Source organism: Uloborus diversus, chromosome 2 (genome assembly GCF_026930045.1).
Source record: "Uloborus diversus isolate 005 chromosome 2, Udiv.v.3.1, whole genome shotgun sequence".
Taxonomy (NCBI): domain Eukaryota; kingdom Metazoa; phylum Arthropoda; class Arachnida; order Araneae; family Uloboridae; genus Uloborus; species Uloborus diversus.
This window is the reverse complement of record NC_072732.1, coordinates 221609117-221631692: the sequence shown is the minus strand read 5'-3', so window position 1 is coordinate 221631692 and position 22576 is coordinate 221609117. Positions and strand designations below refer to the sequence as shown.

Genomic DNA, 22576 nt, shown 5'->3' with positions numbered 1-22576 from the left:
CCTTCATGGATAAGAGGAGATGAGGCAGGTTGGTCCGCTTATCTACTTCTCATTTTCTATCTCATCAAAAAATTAAACGAGCAGTTTGATTTTCTAGGTTTTTATTTTTGCTATTGGGGTTCTTAATCTAACAAGGCCTAATTTAGTTTACTACAATCATTTCAACTATAAACATAATATTTGTTGTCATTAATGTACTGTTTTCTGTTGCAGTGTTCCAAGCTGAATCTGTTGAGTGTCAGTAAGTATGCATACTAAGTTATTTTCCTGCGGTTAATTGAATTTCTTAAACTAAAGGGCAAATGCTGTGACCAAAAGGATAATGTGTTTCCTGCTGTTTATGGCAAATCTTTTGCATTAATCAAAATTTAAAATTTTATAAGCCAAGCATTAAGTGAGTTAATTGTAGTGCCATAAGAAATAGAGTGCCCTCAAACAGACTTGTAAAATTCATCTCAAGACAGATCTTTCTCAGAACGTGCTGTTATTGAAACACTTCTTAAATCATCATTAAATTTACTTTTTTTCATCATCATTAAATTAACTTTATATGTAACTTTATGCCCCAAAGCAGAATACTACTAAATTTGCGATGTACGTCGCAGAACAGATGCCTGAGCTGCAGAACAATTCTGTTCGAATGTGAGATTAAAACTGACAAATTTTCTGCAGAAATTCTGCAAATTTCATTGAAATTTCTGCAGATACCACGGTGCCGAAAATTTGCAGAAACCGCGATGTCGAAAATTTGCAGAAACCACGGTGCCGAAAATTTTCAGAAACCGCGATGCCGAAAATTTGCAGAAACTGCGATGTCGAAAATTTGCAGAAACCACGGTGCCGAAAATTTGCAGAAACCGCGATGCCGAAAATTTGCAGAAATCGCGATGCCAAAAATCTGCAGAAACTGCGGTGCAGAAAATCTGCAGAAACTGCGGTGCAGAAAATCTGCAGAAACTGCGGTGCAGAAAATCTGTAGAGTTTGCAAATTTCTTAAAATTAGTAGAAAATCTAAAATTGTCTCAAATTACGATAATTTGGGCGAAAGCTCGCGATGTTGAATTCGATTAGTCCTTTGTAGGTTTTTCCCAATCGATCTTCATCCACTACAATTTCCACCATGCATGTTTAGGAAACATGCCAACATGTCCATCGCTGGAAATTGCGTGTCTTGTTTAAGATTTCAATCCTTTGCATCCAGAAAATATTTTAATTGTTTTGAAGTGTTTTATTACATGAAACCCAAACTCAACTCATTCTATTTATTATTTCAGTAATTTCTTTGTTTAGTAACATTATTTTAATTGCTCCTTCATGCCAAGTAAAATTAACCAAAAATGTGGTTTGACACCTAGGTTCGGATTTTTATAAAATTTTGTATCTTTGCTCTTTTTATGCATTTTGGAAAGCATATAAACTATTTTTGGAGAATCCCAATCGGTTTAGGTTTGACACCTCGTTAAAGTTTTTTTGATTTTATAGTTTTCATGATCAACTAATTTTCCAAATTCAGTGCTCTTTAATTAGTCATTTGGTTGAAAGCTGTGATGTTTCCGGAAATATCTCATTTCCACAAAAATAAATAGTAACAGTCCAGTTAAAAAAAACAATGAAATGATTTTGATTTTTGCCACCCAACTTGTTTAAAATATCGCATTTTTTCGCGTACAATGCTTAAGGTACTTGCAGAACAATTTTAGTCAAATGATTTTCCGTTGCAGAACATCGTAAAGTATTCTGCTTTGGGGACTTTATGTGTATATATGTGAACCTCTCCCTCTCACCACTCCTCCCCCCCCCCCCAAAAAAAAATTCTTTGCTACTGTTCAAGACCCACCCTGTACTAGATTTACATGCTTAGAAGTAAAAAATGAAACCTAACCGTTACTTGTGAGGTTTAGCATATTGAAATTTATAAAAGAAAAAAAAGCCCAATTGTAATGGTTGGATATAAAACTGAATGATAATTCCTTTTAAAATCCTTTTTGTATAAAATTCAATGTTTTAACTTTCATGCTTAATACAGGGCCCGCAAATCTCCTATTTTTTTTCCTAGTTTCCTTTTTTTTTTTTTTGAATTTTGAAAATTTTCTTGTTTTTTCCTTTCTTAGCCTACTTTTCCAGAAAAAGTCGGAGAAAGAAGAAAAAAGCATGAAAGAAAGCTTAATGCATCTTAAAAATATCCCAAAAAACAAAAAAAAAATGTCAAGAATAAAAAAAAAATAGTTAGATAAATATTCAAAAATTAAAAATTGGAAAGTAGGGTATTGAGATGGGGGAAAATGTCTGTGTGTCTGTCCCCCCCCCATAACTTTTGAATGAATAGTCTGATTCGAACAATTTTTTTTTGTTAGAAATATCTCGCTGAGGACATCTCATTCCCATAATTCATTTTTTGATTTGAACAATTTTTCGTTCAATTTTGAACAGTTCAAAAAAACTTAACATTAGCGCCTACGCGGAAATTCAAAGCAAAAATAAATCTTGAACTTAGAGACAAAGTGGCTCCAAACAAACTTTGTAGGGAAAAACTTTTGATGAAAAACATGTATCGAAAATATCTTTTTGAATTGAACAAGTTTCGTTCAATTTTGAACAGTTCAAATCTCTTAAAATTAGCACCTACGAGGAAACTGAAAGTCAATATAGATTCCGAACTTAAAGGCGGATTTACTTCAAACAAACTTTGTTGGAAATAGCTCTTAACGACCTACTTCCGACTTTGATAATTTTGGGGCTCCCGACTCCGATTCCTGTGCCTGAAAATTACTCGTACTCCGACTGAATCTGACTTCGTAGCTTTGACAAAAATTTATGCACAGAGGAAAAATGACTGACTCCGACTCTTTGAAATTCGACTCTGACTCCGACTCCTGTATCAAGTAATGAGTCCGACTCAGACTTTGCAAATATTGGCAAACTTGCGGACTTTTTGGAGAACTGACAGATTCCAACTCCGAGTCTTTGAATTTAAAACTTTCGGCTCTCGAATCTAACTCTTTTGTCCCAAAATCAGATGGACTCCGACTCTGACTCTGCAGCCATGGTTTTTACTGTGAAATAATTGTTTTTAATATGTTTTGATATTATTTTCAAGCTAAAGTTTTGATTTATGTATTCAATTTTTGGCGGAGAAATTCAGAGTCCATTATGTTTCTACATAAAGATATCCGCAGACTTTTTTTTTCGACAATAAAAATTATTTCTTTAAGTTGACATTTTATTGTTTTTACTTATTTTTGAAAGTACATTAATTCATTCTTGAAAAAAATTTTGGCAACAGGGGAAAAAACAAACATTTTTTTTTGACACAATGTATTTATTTTAATGAGCTTTCAATTTGAATTCTTTTTTTTTCCCTTTTAAAAGTGGTTGAAGATTGTTTTTTTTTTTTTTTATGGGAAAAATGTATTTAGCTGCTTTGTTTAAAAGGTGCTGATATTTTATTTGTTCTTTTATTTATTTTTTACGTATCTAATTCTTTAGATGAGCGAGGCATACTTTATTTCTTGAAATCAGCTTAAAATATTTTAAAAATATGCTTAAAATAATTTACGATTTTAGCTAATTTTGAGAATACTGAACCGATACTAGAAAGTTGATATTGGTATATGGGAAAGTAGGCTCGTTTAGTTCTAGACAGAACTTCTTGTTTTCAATGCATAATCTTGCTTTCTCCTGTTTACTGAGACTACTGTAGTTTCCTGCCCCTTTATCCACAGATTATATTATGAAAGTGCAAAATTATTGATTCACCGATTCTTTTTCCTCAAAGTTAAAACTGTTCAACATCAATTTACAGTAAAAAAAATTGCACTTGTGCCTGTAAGGTTGTTTATTTTGCACAGATTTCCTTATACTCTATTGATTAAACAATGTTACATATAAAGAAGAAGCTGTCTCTGTTAGTCCCCCCCCCTCAATAGTACAGTAAAACTAAGCGAAAAAATGCAAAACCCAAACATCCAAAAAAAAATTTTTGAATCTGTTACAAATTACTTCTTAACCTTCCAACAAGAAGGGGTAAAAAGTTCCTGCATTTTGTGCGTTGGGTTTGGAGGAAAGGGAGCGGACACCAATAATCAATTCTATAATGTGGTGATGACGTTCCAGAATTAATTTTTTCTAAAACAGGTGCTATTGCTTTTGCCAGTATTGAAGCTTTTTCGGTCAAACCGCAACTCTTAGTCAACTTACGAAGAATTGCCAGAATTGCATTAACTGCTACATCTTAAGAAAAGCATAATTTGAATATTTACAGAATATATTTCATGGCTTATGTAAGGTTGAAACTGCACATAAAAATAGCAATTTTACAATGTAATTAATTTTTGTTAATGGAAAAATCAATCATATTTGATTAGTTTGATCCTTTGTCAATACACTTATGTTCTGTAATGGTGAGAACTTCTTCGGCTTTGAGCTACCTCTAGATATTATTCAAACGTTATCAAATTTTGTCCCATTTATTTTTTAATGTATTGGAACCAAATAGGAGAGTAAGACTCAAAAAATTTTCACCTTTGAAATTTTGGACCACCTTAATGCATACAATGCATAAGGGTCATTCCATGTCAAATCAACCAATCACTCAAAATGACCATCTCAGATTTTCATGAAACTTTCAGGGATTATACTGTTTGACATTCTAAATTCAGATCTACTTTTTAAAAAAATCTATCTTTTTTGGTTAATGAGTTATTAATTTTTTAAATGTGTAAAAACTCACGTTTTTTTACTCATCTGTTGTGCTTAAAAATGCTACAATTTTAGTTCTATGGGGTCAATACAGTTGGTTAACTGCTCATTTTAAAGAGAATTGCATAAGCTTTAATTTGACTTGCAATTTGCATATTTCTTTTAAATTTTAAATATATTTTTTTAATTTTAAAATTTAAAATTTAAATTTTTTTACAGTTAGTGTTCTTCAAAAATTTTGAAAAAAATATATGTTTTTAATATGTTTTAATAGATACATCCTAAAAATTTCAGAGTGGGGACATGATGGGATCAGCAGTTATAGCAAATAATGCAATGACACTTTTTTGTAAAAAAAATATATATATGTATGTTTTTTATTAGACTTTTTTTAGATTATATTTTCAATTACTTTTATTTTAAATTTTCTTTAAAATTATTTTTTAATTTTATTTTTAACTAAGCAAGTTCTAATTTGGCTACATTTTATCTCAAAATTATGATATAAATTAAAATATAATTAAAAATTGAAAATGAAATGCATTAAAACCATTTAAAGAACAGGCAGATCATGCAGCAGCTTGTTTACACACGTGTTGAAACACTCCCTGACATGTTCAAACAGGTGTGTGACGCATTAAGTCCAATAGCTGAAGGAAGCTGTTCATTTTTATTCTGGCTTTCAAATAGTAAAGTAGGTTGTGTTTGATGTATTGATAATTGTGCCTTTTTAAATTTTGCTTAATTGTTTGTTTTTCAATAGATGTTCTCATATTTTAATAGTTATAAAAGTTGATTATTTTAAAATATTTTTGTGCAAATTTTCAAGAGTGCTTATTGGAATTTAATAATGACCTTTCAACCAAGCTTTAAAGAAAAAAAAACATGACTGAAGCAGGGACTTAAAAAATTATTTCTTTGTACTGCTGCAATCCATTTAAGAAGCCTAGACATGACTATTACAAGAAAAATTTAAGAATTGTGAGTAATAATGTATCAAAGCATTATAAGGAAATAATTGAAGGCTATAAAATATGATACTTGCCACAAAGCTGTACAAAAATTACCTTTAGTTACCTCAGATTATAAAGAAAGTTCAAATGAAGCTCTGAGTGAAACAGATCATGAGACTGAAATTTCAACTCCAGAAAAGTCTAAAGCTATTGAAATTTTAAATGAAAGTCTTGGAGTAATTGATGAAACTCCCATAAAAAAAAATTCATCTTAGTGAAAAGAAGTACCCCCAGACAAAATTAACTAAGATCACTGAAGTTTTAGGAACTCAACTATTTGGTTTAAACTCAAAAATATCAGATGATCTCATAAAGTTCGATTGTGATAGTGAAATAATTAGCCGACTTAAAGAGAAATTCTCCAGTACAACTGACAAAAGCTTAAAACTGCAAATTTTAATAACACTTCCAGAAAGTTGGACCTTAAAGCAAATAGAAAGCGAATTTAAAGTGACAAATTTCATTGCTAGAAAAGCTAAAAAACTCATGAAGGACAAAGGAATAATGTCTGCTCCTGATCTAAAACGCGGAAAGGCATTAAGCCCAGAGACAGCGAATCTAGTGAAACAATTTTATGAATGTGATGAAATCAGTCGTCAGATGCCTGGTAAGAAAGACTTTGTTTCTATTGAAGTGGATGGAAGAGCAATTCATCTCCAAAAGTTTTTAATTTTAAACACCTTAAGAGAATCTTATGTGCTATTTAAAGAACATTATCCTGATAAAAAAAAATAGGCTTCTCCAAATTTTGTGAACTTTATCCAAAAAATTGTGTTCTTGCTGGATCAGCTGGAACACAAACAAACTGATGATTTCTTAAATTGTTTGTTTGATAGCTTACCCAAACTGCTGAAACATTCTTTTATTGCTAGCAAACAATCTGCTTGTCTTAGATATATGAAAAAAAATCTGGTTGAAAATCAATGTATTGTATTATGTGATTTTGCTGAAAACTATTCTTTCATTCTACAAGATGCTGCACAAGGATTCCACTGGAACAATGCACAAGCAATGATACACCCTTTTGTTGTATACTACATGGAAAATGCCATGTTACAGCACCTGAATTTTGCTATTATCTCTGATTTCATGTCCCAGGATACAGTTGCTGTGCATTTGTTCCGGAGGCTTATGATAGCATACTTTAAGCAAAAATTGCTGCAAAGAGTAGACAAAATTCATTATTTCTCAGATGGAGCTACATCCCAGTACAAAAATAAATCGAATTTTGTAAACCTCTGTCACCATACTGCAGATTTTTCTATTGAAGCAGAATAGAACTTTTTTGCATCATACCATGGGAAAAATGCTTGTGATGGTATAGGCGGCACAGTTAAGCGATTAGCTGCACAAGCAAGTCTTCGTATGGTCTATAATGAACAGATTATGACCCCCCGTCAATTATATGAATGGTCTAAAGCATTGGCGTCGTCAGCTGAAATTTATTGGGGGGGGGGACAATTCTGACACTGTCATTTTAAAGTTGTATCAAGAAAAATGTGTGTGTATATATATATATAGTATAGGAGATAAAAACTTGACATCAAATAGAAAGGGGTTTACATTTAAGACAAAATTTTTAAACAGGTACATCTTGATTTACATATTTACACAATAAGAAAAAAAAATTAAATTCCACCAAATACATTTTTTCTAGACTGCACATGGGATACGAATATCCGAGCTATTTTTTGTGATTAATTTCATCCAAGATATTTTTGTGAACGTAACATAAAGCAACATGATTAACCGCTTTTGTGTCATAGTCGACCTTAGATACATTTTGAGCTTTCTCAGCGCACTAAAGCTTTTTCAGCTTTACACGACGAAGCGGAGCACACCAAAAGCAGCCGCACCAAATTTTCAACATTTTGAAACAGACCCTAACTTTAACGGCTGACGACAAAGCTTTCTTTGCTTCATCTAAGCAGTTAACTTCAAAGTTTTTATGGGATAGTTGAAGCTCAGTTTTTAAAGTAGCCATTCTATTAAAATTTATAAAAGAAGGAACATTTCAAAAAAAAAAAAAAAGTTGAACGCATTAGTTTCGATAGAACTCATAATGTTAAAATAATTCTAGTAAACGCATACCTGATTAGCAGGCATTCAGGGGCTACATGATAGAGGTCACTATGACCTCCCATAAACTTTTCTTTCCCAGAAAATTTTGTCTGACAAGTCCAAATTTCGAGTAGTTTTTTGTGAAATATTGCATTAAAAAGATACTCTCATTAAATGTACAGTGGCTCCCAAAAGTGTTCGTACACCTTGAAATTTTGTAGTAAAACTAAATTAACGCAAAACTAAATTCGAATTTGAAATCTAATTTTTTTCACATCACAACTGATTTTATTTTTGAAATTTTTCAAAAAACGAAGAGATAGAGAAACACTACGCCACAAAAGTCACCGTACGCTGAAATATTTTGGAATATATTCATGATTAAAATTGTCACAGGTCATTTTTTAAAATTGTTTTTGCATTGTGTTGACACTATAAAGTCATTTAGCTTGAATTTTTTGTGCATTTATTCTCTAATATTCTGCTTATTATTTTTAAATGGCTGGTATTCGTGAAAAAGCAATAAAGAGCATTCAAAATTTGATTTTTACCCCTCACAGTAGTGGTAAATTGGTTTGAAATGTCTCTAAATTAATTAATGTATACCATTCTATAGTAAAGTGCTTAATAAAATACTTTTGAGAATGGAATCAGATCAAAAGCAAGGTTAGAAAAAGTCAACCGGCTTAATTTTCTCCTAAAATTGTTTGCCAAGTTCTCTGATTAGCTGGATCAAATGGGACCTTTTCTCACAGAAATTTTCTCGTCCTTGCGAAAAACAGAAAGCTTACGCTTTTCGTCGCAAAATCAATGATAAATAAGCTCAAAATGTTTTGGAATAACGTCTTACTTACAAATGAAAATGAATTCAACATTTTAGGTTAAATTGTTGTAATTGTAAATAGAAAAAAAAATGAGGAATTTGAAACACAATTTTTAACTATTAGCCCAAAATTCGGCTATCGGGAACAACTTTGTATTTTATCAAGATAAAGATGAGAAGCACACGGTTTTCAACGTTTGCTTCTGGTGCCTCAAAAATTGTCCTTAATCTTAGAAATATCTCCTCAATCCCCAGATTTAAACTTAATCTAGAAAAATTAGAGATATCTGATGGCTAGATTACGAAAATACGGCATTGAAACGAAAATCAAACTAGAAACAGTAAGACTCGAAGTGCAGTTGAACACTTACTCAGAAATTGCACAAAAAAAGAAAAGAAGAACAATGAAATCTATTTCCAGACGTTTAAAAGGTGTTGTTGGTATACTGCACGAACTTAGTAAAAAGTTAGATTATTTTTCTAATATATAGATAGTTTTTCAAAGTGTACGAAAACTTTTCAGATAAAGTTTCTGGCACTTTTTGATTATTGATTTCTTAAAAATCAAGTTTTATTATGTTATTAAAAATTTACATGCAGTTTTGTTGAAAATAGATCATAGATCTTATAATTAAATACCTATTCCAAAATATTAATTTTAACCAATGGATAGGGGCGTATTTCATTTAAAATCGTAAGTGTACGAACACGAACACTTTTGGGAGCCACTGTTTAGGAATTTCATTCGGAAAATTGAAAAGTAATCCCATCTGAATGGTATAAAATCGGGGTGCCCCTGCAGGCATTACACTTAACAGAATGGTCCTTACCAATCGTTGTCTTTTGCCTTTTTGAAGACGGTTCCGTGGGATGTTGATAGTGGCACCTGGATGTTGATGGTGATTCAGTAGATAAAAATTGCTCAGGTTCATTTGATGTAGAAGGTTTGCTACATTTTCCCGTTTAAAGCCACCTCTCCATAGTTGTTATCGAATGTGTAAAAAATGTATAATAACCAAAATAGGAGCGCTCTTCGGGTCACCTGGTACTCTCAAGGAAATCAAAAGATCACATGAAATTATCTTAATTTTTGTCGCAACTTTTCCCAACAGGGGAAGCTTATTTTCTTTCTGTCTTTTTTTCTGGTCATCTTGAGCTTTCTTCGTTGGTCAATTGGAAGTGACATCACAGTATCCGTCGTTCTGCTGGCTTACGATTTGCTTTTGAAATTACTCTTTAATTTTTAGTCTCCTCTCCTTTTTTTCTTGTAACGTAACGCTTTTCGGTCAAATTTGAGATGCCGCAAACACATTTAAGAAACCTCGCTTCGGTAAGGTACTTTGAAGCCACGTGTTGAATAGTTTTAAACACATGAAGCGTCTCCTTTCCCTTTCTACCCCAAATTTAACCTTTGACCAGCAAAGTGGTTTTCTAAGTTTGTTAGCATCCTTTGGCCAGGGTGTTCTTGCCAGCTGCAAAAAACCGCCAAAGAGGTCTGGTGTCTCATTTTGTTTGGGTAACATTGGGGTTGGATATAAATTGAATCGAATTGGAGAAGCAAACACTGCAAAACTCGAAACAGAACCTTGCCAGCGCCGAGAAACGAGATAAGAAAGAAAGGAGCCGAAACTCAGATCCCCGTCTTCTGCCGACTTATTAGCGCTTTAAGCGCGAGAGCCGAAAAAAAGGGGGAGGGGAATTGTCCATCTGATTTCAGTATCACAAATTTGTCCAGTTGTTTCCCCCCAAATAGCAACAAATACGCTAGAATCACTTCCAAGCTGGGAACGCCGGGGACACGACTTGTGTTTTCAATATGGGACCGGACATAGGATACTTTTTGTGAGTTAAGGCATGGCTTCCTGCCATGGTTAAGGGATCCCCCCCTGTTAACAATTTATTACCCCGCTAACACATCTCTACTCTGTGACTGGTTGACATTGCGCTCTGAAGAAAGTGTTACCTTTCTTGCATCCTCTACTGAAGCTATGCGCAGAGAGCAGAGCAATGGTTTGTCATTGGATTTCACTTTCCGTTCACTATACACATCGCCTATTTTGTTATTATTTACAGTTCTTTTTCGCTTTTTTTCCTTCTTTTTTTCGATGTTCATTTCGTTTTGTTTGATATGAATTAAACATGGTAAATTATGTATTATGCAACTGTTTAAAGCCTTTTTTTTTTTTTTGCCAAAACAGTAATAATTTCCCCCAAAATAATGAATTTCATCTTGACAATTATCGAGAGGGTCTGATTTTCAAATATTGAGGGGCCCGGTTCTCAAATATTGAGGGGGTCCGGACCCCTTGGACCCCCCCGGCCGCGACGCCCATGGTCTAAAGACAATATTAAAAATATCGATTTCATATATTCAACAGAAAAAGATTACGAAAAAGAATTAGCATTTCTGAAAACAAAGTTTGAAGAAGCCATAACAGTGAAAGGAACTCAACAGTTCCACAATTACAAACCAAAAAACAAAAAACAGTTTTCGGTAAAATATTACTCTTTTTCACACTTCACAAAAGAAGAGATAGTAAGCAAACATGATGATGCTGATGATTTGGACTTGAATGATATAGTTGGTTTTGTAACATGTGTATATAATAATGAATGGTGGCTAGGTTGTGTTTTAGGAATTGAAAATGAGGAGGTTAAACAAAGTAAGTTTTTTATAACCTCGTGGACCTTCTCCATCCTTTTAAGTACCCTCATATTCCTGATGTATTTGTTGTAAATAAAATGGAAATACTAACCAAAGTTGACCCTACAACACAAACTGGAAGGGTTTATAATCTCTCAGAATCTGAAAGTTCAAAGGCAAGTAAAAAGCTACTTTCCAAACTGAGGAGATGAAAGACTTATCTGCCACAAGGTATTTTTATGTATCGAATTCTACTTTGTGTTTATACATTTCAAAATTACATCCTCGAAGTTACTGTGCTAGTTCTGTTTACTGAACTTCAAAAGAATAAAAAATAACCAAAATTTAAGATTTTTTTGAAATTTAAAGGTGTTTTAATTAGTTGAACTATTTATAGTTTTACTACAAAATGTTTATAATATTATTAAAAAAACTAAAACATGTATATTTTGAAATAAATTTAAATTGTTAAAAATAGTTTTGTGTATTTAAAAAAGTATTTTTTATTTATTGTTTTTTTAATTTTTAAACAAAAATGCTAAGTAGCATTATTTGCTATAACTGCTGATCCCCTCATGTCCCCACTCTGAAATTTTTAGGATGTATTTATTAAAACATATTAAAAAACATATATTTTTTTCAAAATTTTTAAAAGACACTAACTTTAAAAAAATTTAAATTTTAAAATTTAAAAAAGTATTAAAAATTTAAGAGAAATATGCAAGTTGCATGTCAAATCAAAGCTCATGCAATTCTCTTTAAAATGAGCTGTTAACCAACTGTATTGACCCCATAGAACTAAAATTGTAGCATTTTTAATCACAGCAGATGAGTAAAAAAACGTGAGTTTTTACACATTAAAAAAATTAATAACTCATTAACCAAAAAAGATAGATTTTTTATAAAGGTAGGTCTGAATTTAGAATGTCAAACAGTATAATCCGTGAAATTTTCATGAAAATCTGAAATGGTAAATTTGAAAATAATTTTTTTTTTTTTTTTGGTTGATTTGACATGGAATGACCCATAATGTTTTTTTATTATTTTTTTTTATAAAAGTACATAAGAAAGCAGACAGTAATTAACAATGAAACAATCTTTTACTTAATTTTTAACACAGAAGTAATACCAATTTGGCTATGTTATAAGACCAAATGGAAATTGGAAGAGAAAAACTAAATTAATGTAAACTAATTTATGTGTAAAAAAAGTAAAACTCATTTTGAGTTTTAACTTTATCAATGAAAAGTACCCATGAAATAGTTCAATCTCACTCATTTTCAATTTATTGACGTCAGATCACTTTTTTTACACTGCATTTACAAAAAGCAAATTTTGAAGTGTTATCCGTTATCTATTCCCTGGGGTCTTTTTCAAAGTTTGTCTGAGATTATGTCAAAATTGTTTTAGTAATCAAATTAATATTAATGAAAAACCAAATTAAGTACTGATTGTCTGGTTTGGTTAAAGTCTCAATTAGATTATACATAAAAATAATATTTTCTTGTACATTTTAAAAATCCAGTCAATTTTTCAGTTTTTACCACTTTTCTGCAAGATATTGTCGTCTCAGAGCAATGGTAAGACATCTAATCCCAGAAATAACACTAAGATATCTTACTTTGCTCTGAGGCGACGATATACCCTTTTGCTGACAAAATTAATAACCCTAATGTGTTGCTGAATTTTACCATAAAAAACTAAATTGGATCTACTAACAGTGTTTGTTCCTGCAGGTGGCCAACACCCAGAAGAAATCTCATGCCTGACATCTGATGCGTATTTGGTGTTCACTGCTTGCAAAAATATTGTCTATGCTTGGCGCAGAGGAACTGAGGTAATCTCTAATTCTTTGCATCAAATTTTATTCTTCACTTGAGGAGGGAAGTTTTCTTGGGAGTTTTCCCACAATAAAAGATAAAGTAATAAAAAATTATTAAATAAAAACAAAAAACCTGACTGCGTAAAAACCAAAAAAACTAAGAAGGAAAATGTATAAGCCCAATGGTTTAGAATGTATAAAGTACTACTGAATAACTACACCGTTGAAATAGTTTTATAACCGTACACAGATAAGACAAATCATAAATTCAAAAGCACAATAGAAGGATCAACAGTCGGGGCCCATTAAAATTTTACGGGGTTCTTTGAATCAGAAAGGAATGGGCCCCGACTGTTGATCCTTCTATTGTGCTTTTGAATTTATGATTTGTCTTATCTGTGTACGGTTATAAAACTATTTCAACAGTGTAGTTATTCAGTAGTACTTAATATATTCTAAACTACTTTGCTTATACATTTTCCTTCTTAGTTTTTTTGGTTTTTACGCAGTCGGGTTTTTTGTTTTTATTTAATAATTTTTTATTTTACACTTTTTAGTTAACTTTCATTGACTTAGTTATTATGATTATAAGACGGTACATTTTGCAACCTTGTCATTTCATTGAGAGAGTTTCCTTGTATCTAGAGGTTTATTAAGTAACTTGCAGTGGTCTAAATTACTCGTAATTAGTCCCTCTAGGTATCTAACTTGGCTTAAAGCTACAAGTGCTTGACCTTCGGCAAAAATGCGCGAACTTAAAGTCAACCTCAGCACAGCTATATAAACAGCCTGTATAACTCATGATGACGCGAAATCGAAAACGTCCAACCCCCCCCCCCCCTTGTCAATCAAATCTTTCTCTCAAAACTAAAAAAGCCTCTCAAGAAAGTACACATTGCGAAACTCAGTCCCTTGAATCAAAGCAATTGCAACATGTTAGAGACGAAAATCGAGTTAGTAGACTTTCTTTCTTTTGGTGCTTATTGCACGGGTTTATTTTGATGAGGACTACAATCTGAGTGCCTTGCCTTCATTACGCATGATATATTTTTTATTACAGTACAGAATACATGTAAAGAACACATGAAAGAATTTACATCAGAAAGAGGAGAAAGTACATCCAGAGCGAGGGTGTCTTGACTCACCATCTCATGTGGAAGAAGCAATCGCTTAGACCACTCGAGCATTGAGACCCCAATTAGTAGACTTTGTAAAGAAAAAAATTCAGGCAGCGAAAACTACCTGCATTTGTCACACGCAGGTAGCGTGGGACACAGTGTGCAATACCCAACGTGCGCCGATCCCGAACTGACAGAATGGCAAACGGTTTTTGAAATGGTACTTTTGATTACTATCATGTGTTTAGTGACACTCCCAAGGTTAAGATAAATTGATTGACATAAGAATTACCAAAATTGACCAAGGCGTTTAGCCTGTAGAACGCCACATAGAAACGGACATACATACATAGACTGATAAACACATTACCCTCCTTTGCATCGCGCACGCACAGTCGGGTAAAAATAAGTTGAAGTTATATGTTAAGTTCTTGTTCTCATAGAGACAGCTGGTACAGAAGAGGGGCTATCGCCTCTCACTTCCAAATTTAAAGAGGCTTTTCTCTTCCACATTTTTAAGTTCAAAATTAAATTAATGCTCAATCATTGATCAGAAAATGATATTAATCAATTCACATGATTAAAGAAAAAAGAATTGACTTAATAAGTGCATTGTTTACATTTTATGATATAATTATTTCATTACTTAGAATTGGGAAAGATGGGAATCTACTCTATAAAATCCTATAAAGTAGCCCTATTTTCCAAAAAAAAGTTCGCTCCTCTACTACTCCTTCGACCTAAAATCCCTAATTTTCGAGGGCCTTCCTCCATTCAAATTATTGTTCAGCGCTTCAACTCAACTTCCTTTAACAATGCTTTTATTAAAATTTGTTGCGTGAAGAAAATTATTGAGAAGAAAGATCTGTTGCCATTTTTTGAATATAAACAAATAAAATTCTGGCTTTTGGTTTGAGACTTTTCCTGTAATCGAGGGATTTAAAATGTTTCTTTTTTGGTTATTTTTATGCAATCTGTCGCAAAAAAATTTCTAATATTTTTTTTTCTAATTATTCAAGCCTGATAGTTCAATACACATCACTTGACGTAACTTTTGTTGTCGAGGTAGACCGTGCAAAGCTGGGCGATGCAGTTAGTAACTAAATATTTTTTTGTATTTTTAGTCTAATTTTGGTTTGGGGTATTTCAGTAAAATTCTAGCAATTTTTCACTAAACTAGCAGTTTCCTCCAAAATTTCAGCAATTTTTCAACTAATTTTTGTTACATTACCAGAAATGGATTATTGAGACATTATTTGGATTTTAGACTTTATAAGAAGGTAAAAATATGATGGGCTATAATTCTCCAGCATAAAGCAAGAAAAAGAATAGCCCAAATTTTGCAAAGAATAATGATAATTCAAAGCTATTAAATTAGCAAAGTGTAATACGCGATTGGAGTAGTCGAACTATTAAATAGAAATTTATCTTCTGCTGCATGAAGAATCTTATATTAAGTGACGAAAAGTCATTCTTTAAAAATATCAACGATTTATTAAACAATTAACAATTGTAAAAGATAAAATGAGAAAATAATAAAGTAACTTGAAGAATCAATAACTCAAAGCCATACGCAAAATTAAAGTATAATCATGAACTTTGTAGACCTATTATATCTATTTACTAATTCTATTAAGTATTACCAAATATTCCATTGAAGAGGTTTTCATGATCTCTATTCATAGGTCTCTAATACTAACATTTCAATAATGCATCACGAACACTAAGTTCGGCGAGTTCTAGTAGAATCTATTAGATCACATCTAACTACCGATCAGAAAACTAACTTCCTATTAATCCATTCCAAAAACTGTGAATGGCTATCTCGATGGCTGAAAAGCCAAGAGCCGAAAACCCCCAACTGCAACCTGCAAGTTGGCAAACTAAAACATCTATCGTAGATGCGAGAAGTGAAAAAGAGAAAGAATCGCACGAGCGTATAAATACTGCTTTCCCAATTAGCATAACGCGTCATCTCAAGTTCGACACGTGCGGAAAAGACGTGTGCAAAAAGCCTGAGAACGAGTGACGTCATCTGACCTTCAATTCGCCGGGAAGCGAAAACAGATTCACTCATTGTTTACGTTTTCATCTGAAGTTGAAGTACGCCGGAAGAATCGCTTGTCAAAGCGAAAAGGATATTACAACGCGAACATGCTAACATGCATAGTAAGTTTACAATTAAATAGCTTTAGTTTGTAAATGATGAGATACATATAATTAAATAATAACATTGTGCTTAGGATAAACTTAGTGTTTATCAAAATATAATATATCTAAGCGCAAAACTCAAACATATCTGTTACGACGAACAATAAACATTAGGTAGACATTTTTAGTAAGGATTGCCTTTTGCTGTCAATCAAGTATTCATGAAAGCAAAAGATGAACATTTTGTTATCAATTTATCAACCTGTTTTGATGATGTGCAATGTATAACTGATATTAATTAACAAGTATAAGGCGATGCACAGGCAAATGTATCTGCGAACACTGCGCATGTGCATCTATATTATCTACCTATGATAGATTTAAATACATTTTCTCCACCCATCCTCGCCTTTCAGTGTAATGCCATATAGGTTCTGATTTTTTGACTGTTTTGTTGTGCACTGCACATGCATATTATAATTATTTTTAATAAGGGAAGGTGGCATTAAAAATTTTGTATATGTCACAAAATATTTTTAAAAAGAATATGTTATGTTTGGAATTTCTGTTTATTTGATGTTTGATTGATCGCTGTTTTTATAGTTAAAGCATGTGTACAAGAGACCCCTTCAGCGAAATGTGCAGCTCATGCTTCCTTTTGGAGTTCACCTCATCGTCATTTATGAAGATAGCACCCTTCTGTTGTGGGATATCAAAGCGGAAGGTATCACAGTTTATTACTCTCTGTTTGATTTGTAATATTTTTTACAGCCTATAAAAATGGATAATTTTAAAATTTAAAAAGTACGGTCGGACCTCTATATATCAAAGTAGCAAATTACTGGAAAAACAATTCGATATATAGAAATTTTGATATATGAAAACGATTTTATCATAAAAATCTCCTAAAACATAAAATTAAAGCTAATTTTCGTGAATGAAACCCTATTTCTAATTTATACGAGCATCGGATTAAATGAAAATTAATCATTAAAAAATTAACAGCAATTACATTTTTGCGCTTTCATACATCTTAATTCTTCTATCTATGATAGAAAAAGAAATCTATGAATGTTTCGAAAAAAATTTCGATATATAGAGATTTTTTCGATATATAGAAACAATTTTTCTATGTAATGAACATAGTAATTGGCTGGGATTTTGATTTATAGAAAATTTCGATATGTGGAAGTTCGATATATGGAGGTTCGACTGTATTTCATTACAAGCTTGTTGCAGTTCCACGTTTTGCATGCCACCTAGAAATAGTACAAAAATGAGTATTTTGTATGAGATAACTCTTATAAAACTCCTTAATTTTTATAAGATTTTAAAATAACTGAAATGTTAAGACCATAAAATTCTAGCAACTCTATTTTTATTTGGGGAAATTAAATGTAGGGAAAAGGGAAGCACACACACGAACATTTTTTTTTCATTTGCAAAGATGAATATTTTGCTGTATTCATATTTGTTGTAACAGAATTTCACTATATAAATCTTCTTGTTATCATTCAACCATCCCAGTCAACCAAGGTTTGCTCGACCGTTTTCATTAGTTGCTGTGAGCACCTGTTATTTTGTTAGCTTCAAAACCCCTGCCCTTAAATTTTGCCTTTCAGTCTTTTTCATTTAAACCTTTAATTACGTGTGTGATTGTTCAAAAACATCTTGATACATTTCTAATACTTATGATACTGAACTCGTAGTTATTATGATACAATTGGGTAGAGCTGAGCTCATAACCCTTATGATAACTTACAATGTTTAAACGAAAAGCTGAAAGGCTAAGTTCCGTAAGTCAGTCAACAATATTACTTGCTTATACACGCAGAGATAATACCACACAGTGGAAGATGCAGAATTAATGTCAATGTGAAGAAATGAACATTGAAAACTTGTTTAAAATCTCACCAAAAATTTATTGGTCCATGGAAACTAAAATAAATAAACTAACAAAATAAGTTAATAATAATAAACCCTGGCCATAAGCCGAGGTGGTCTCCCCAAGACCTACCGGACCTAGCACGAGGCTGACAAGCGAAAAAGAGAGAGAACAATTAGAATCGTTCACTATTTATATTTGCCTCGTTTGCATATGATTGGGCATCAAAGGATGCCAACCTAAAACTGAAACTTTACACGTGCCGAAAAAGTTGAGAAGATGATCTAATTTGAATAAAGTCAATTTTACATTACATTAGGAATGAGAAAACGGTTGAATATCGTTACCGATGTCTATCACATTTTGCTTCTAATAATCTTGGAAATAACTTTTAAAAAAATGATATAGATTATTGTAAAATTCATGAATGTTTATTGATTGATAAACTAGATAATTTCTTATTCAAAATATTTACTTTCGAAGTTTTGTTTCATATTTTTAACACACATAATTTTCTTTTCCAGTTTCAACCCTGGAGATACCATTTTCAAATTTTCACATAACTGCACTAGTTCATCCGAGCACTTATTTGAACAAAGTGTTGTTGGGGAGCCATGAAGGCGGCCTCCAGCTGTGGAATCTCCGAACCAATAAGCTGGTGTATCTATTTCAAGGATGGAATTCAGCTGTTGTATCTTTAGAGCAGGTATTGCTTTTTATGGATTAATTTTTATCCTTTTTATATACAGTAGTACGGAGGTGCGTACGCTTGATTGTTCAGAGGGTGGACAAGAGCGACTCCATTTGCTGGGGTGAAAAGTTTCCGCCTTCTGGCGGATTTCTGTCGTTTTAAAAAAATTCGAAGCTTAGAATGATAATCAAATTTAAAATCAGTAAAATCAGTAAAAATTCAAGAATCAGTAAATGAGTTAAGGGGGGGGTAAGCCAGTTTAGGCAGGTCAAAAAATCAGTTTTTTGTTTTTTTTTAAATATTATAAAGTGTTAATAAAACTATTCAAGAATACGTTGCTAAAATTTCAGTGATAAACTCGGATTAGTTCTGATGCTATGAGCACATAAGTGACTGAAGAGATGCAAAAATGTTCACAGCAGTTTTTTCCAAAAAAAATTTTCTCGAAACAACTTTTTTTGAACTGGTGGGCATTCTAGTTTGAAGAGTTATAAACCAATCATTCTGAAAATTTGTGTAAATATTCTTTATTCAATTGCAATCTATATGAACCTAACTTAGGAATAATATTATTAATAAAAATATTATTTTGATGCAGGAAGTCAGAAATTCATGGTAGAAAAACATGACTTTGTAATCAAACACTTCAAAACATGCATTTTTCAACTTTTTGATCACAATTAGGTTCATATTCTTAAGAAATATGTTTAATAAAACAGAAAAGTTGTAATGGTTACAGATAAAACTTGGAGCTTCAGTAATGCTCACCAGCTACTAGATCTGATGGCGACCACTCATGAACAGCAGTTTATAACTCCACTATTTCCGGTGGAAATAACTTGAAAAAAATAAAAAAGTGTACTTCAAAAAATGAATAAATCCTGAAATTAAATAAATTTTTATTACTCTAGAGTTGCAAACTGCTCCGCATTTTGCGGAGTTGCTCCACAAAAATAGTGAAACTCCGCATTTCCCCTTTGGTCTTTATTCTGATCAGGCTTAACAAAGATTTTAATAAAATAATTTTTTTTTTTCTAGTTTATTAGGCATGTAAATATGAAAATTAAACCCGTATACTCTAAGCATGACAAAATGTTTAAAGTGCATAACATAGTGTTTAAAGTTGTATTGTTAAAGTGGTTAAATTCTTATTAATTTAAAATTAATTATTCTTAAGCTAGTGTTTAAAGTGGTTATCAAAGCTCAAAAATAATTTTAGATAAGAGGATTAATTTTTTTAAATTGATTTTCATGCAAAATACCGAGCTGCTGAGCAAAATCTAAAAATGCTCTTCAAAATCACAACAGAAGCTCCTTAAATCATTTCCCCAACATTGGCAACCCTGTTATTCCTTCCCTGTTAAAAAATTCCCAAAAAGCACTAAAAATTCGGACTCCTAAACTGGTTTCCCCCCTTTAATCCATAGCTCAAAAATTATATTGCCTGACATGCCCCCCCCCCCCCATGTAAAAATTCGCCTATCGGGCATAAATATTTTACCTTTACATGCCTGGCTGGGCATGATAATATTTTTATTATTTTTTTGATTAATACAAATACAAATGTGACGACCAGCAGCAGGCTCTGGGCCCAGCTAGGCTGGTCCTAGTCAATTAATTAGTCTCCAATGAAGATCAATGGCCCTCGTAAAGCTATCCACTCCCTTGCTCATTACCGCCTCTTCCGGTAAGCTATTCCAAGTGCCCACGACCCTGCTAAAGTAGTAGTTTTTCCTGATTTCCAAAAGTAGTAGTAATCTTAATAACCTATGTTCTTCTTAAGTATTGGTAATCTTAATAACCTATGTTCTATTTATTTTTTAACTTTTTTGTCTGATTAATGCTATATGACAAATTCAAATATTTTTATTATTATATAATAAAAAAACTGGGCATTTGAAAATTTTATTCCTGCATTATTATTATTATTTTTTTTTTTTTTTGGACAAACATGCCTGGCAGGGCATGTACAATTTTAAAGAATTTTCTAGCAATGCTTAAATGTAAGAAGTTAAAATAATTTTACTTTATTATTTAATTCTCTTTCATGGTCCTAATTAAGAGAAAACTTTCTCATTTTTTAGCGATGAAAAAGGATTCTTAAAATTATTTTGCTTAATTTATTTCTTAAAAAATCAACATAATTCTTCAGTTTGTTTATATTTTTAAAAATATATAAAACTATTTTCTCTAAAAAGAAAAATATTGAAAATGAGAAAATATAAATAAAATGCTATATTCAATCCTTTTTTACAGACTTAAAAAATAAATTTAGGACATGTAGGGGGAAAAGGGGCACATGTGAACATTCTTTTTTTCATTTCTTAATTTCTAAAAAAATATTATCAATTTTCAGAACAAATCTGTCCTCATGATTGAATAGTCTTTTCTTTGTGCCCTGGAGTTTTTAAAGATTTAAAAAAAAAAAATCTTTCTTTACTTTATGGAATTTTCAAAAAAATGTCTTCAATTGTTTACATGTGCCCTTATAAGGGCACATGTGAACAAGCCTGGGGCACATATGAACATGATTGCAAAATGCAGGACAAGCGTCAAATTTCAACGAAAAATCTCTTAAATATAAAACCTATACGTACCAATAACATTGAAGGGTTAGTAACCCCTATTGTGAAAATTTAAATTGTACTGTGAATTGGGTTACTGTCAATAAGAAAATTCTTTTTTTTTTTTTTGAACTGTATAACCCTGTCCAATGTCAAATTTTGAAGTTTCATAGCATGTTCTAATTATTGGATCAACAAGAAAAAAACTTATAAGACTAAACAATACAGAGAATATTTCATTATGTAAAGTTTATTCTTCGTACATGGTGTGTTTAATCTTCATGCATAATATAATGACGAATTTTAAAATTATTTTAAACTTAAGTTAAAGGAAGTAAAAGGAAAGTTAAGATTTTAGTTAAAGGAAAATATTTTGTTTTTATTTTCCTTGCAGATATTGTATTACCCTAAATTATTGGCCAACCATTAAGTAACAAAAGAATTTAAAAGTTAAAAAAATAATAAAATAAATAAAGTAATAATTAATAATAATGTATTAATAGTTAACAACAAATTTACAAGTGATTGTAGCGAGATAATAATTATAAATCTTTACACCCTTTTTTAAAACTTATTATTGCCCTACACTATTATTTATATATTATGGAGAGGATATGGGAACTGTTTACATGTGCCCCTACATCTTGTGTTCACAAGTGCCCCGTCATCTACCTTAGAACTAATTTTCCAAAATAATAAATTTTTAATTTAATTAAAAAAATTAAACATTGGCATAAATTTACATGAATATTCATATAATGATTTACAATAATTAAATGTAGCTTATTACTTAGTTTTAAATATGTTTTTACACAAAGCAGACTGATGAATGTGCATCAGTATCTGCTAAAACAAAGAAGTTGCCACCATAGAAACATAAACTGGCTCATTGCTCTAAAAATTTGGTCAAGAAGTAGGACTGGTACTGCCATTACCGTATTTTCCTACGTATTATCCCTGTGCGGCCTATAATCCGCATATCCTAAAATCGGCCTGAAGAAAAAAAAGCGTCTTATAATCTGTTGGGCTTAAAAGCCTTTATTCAGTATCTTGGAGCGCTTTTAATTTAATTACAAATGTTAAAGTATTTTTTGAAACTTACTTCC

At 31.7% G+C, this 22576-nt stretch overlaps 1 protein-coding gene across 1 annotated transcript in view; it reads left to right on the top strand.

The window, feature by feature from the left end:
• Positions 1 to 213: 213 nt before the first annotated feature.
• The window catches only part of LOC129217720 (WD repeat-containing protein 36-like), a gene marked incomplete at its 5' end in the record, with an annotated part of 60016 nt that continues 37653 nt past the window's right edge, over positions 214 to 22576 (top strand). Inside the window, 4 exon segments of the mRNA XM_054852056.1 lie at positions 214 to 241; positions 12976 to 13076; positions 16934 to 17054; positions 18740 to 18921. Coding sequence (XP_054708031.1) covers positions 214 to 241; positions 12976 to 13076; positions 16934 to 17054; positions 18740 to 18921 — 432 coding nt within the window.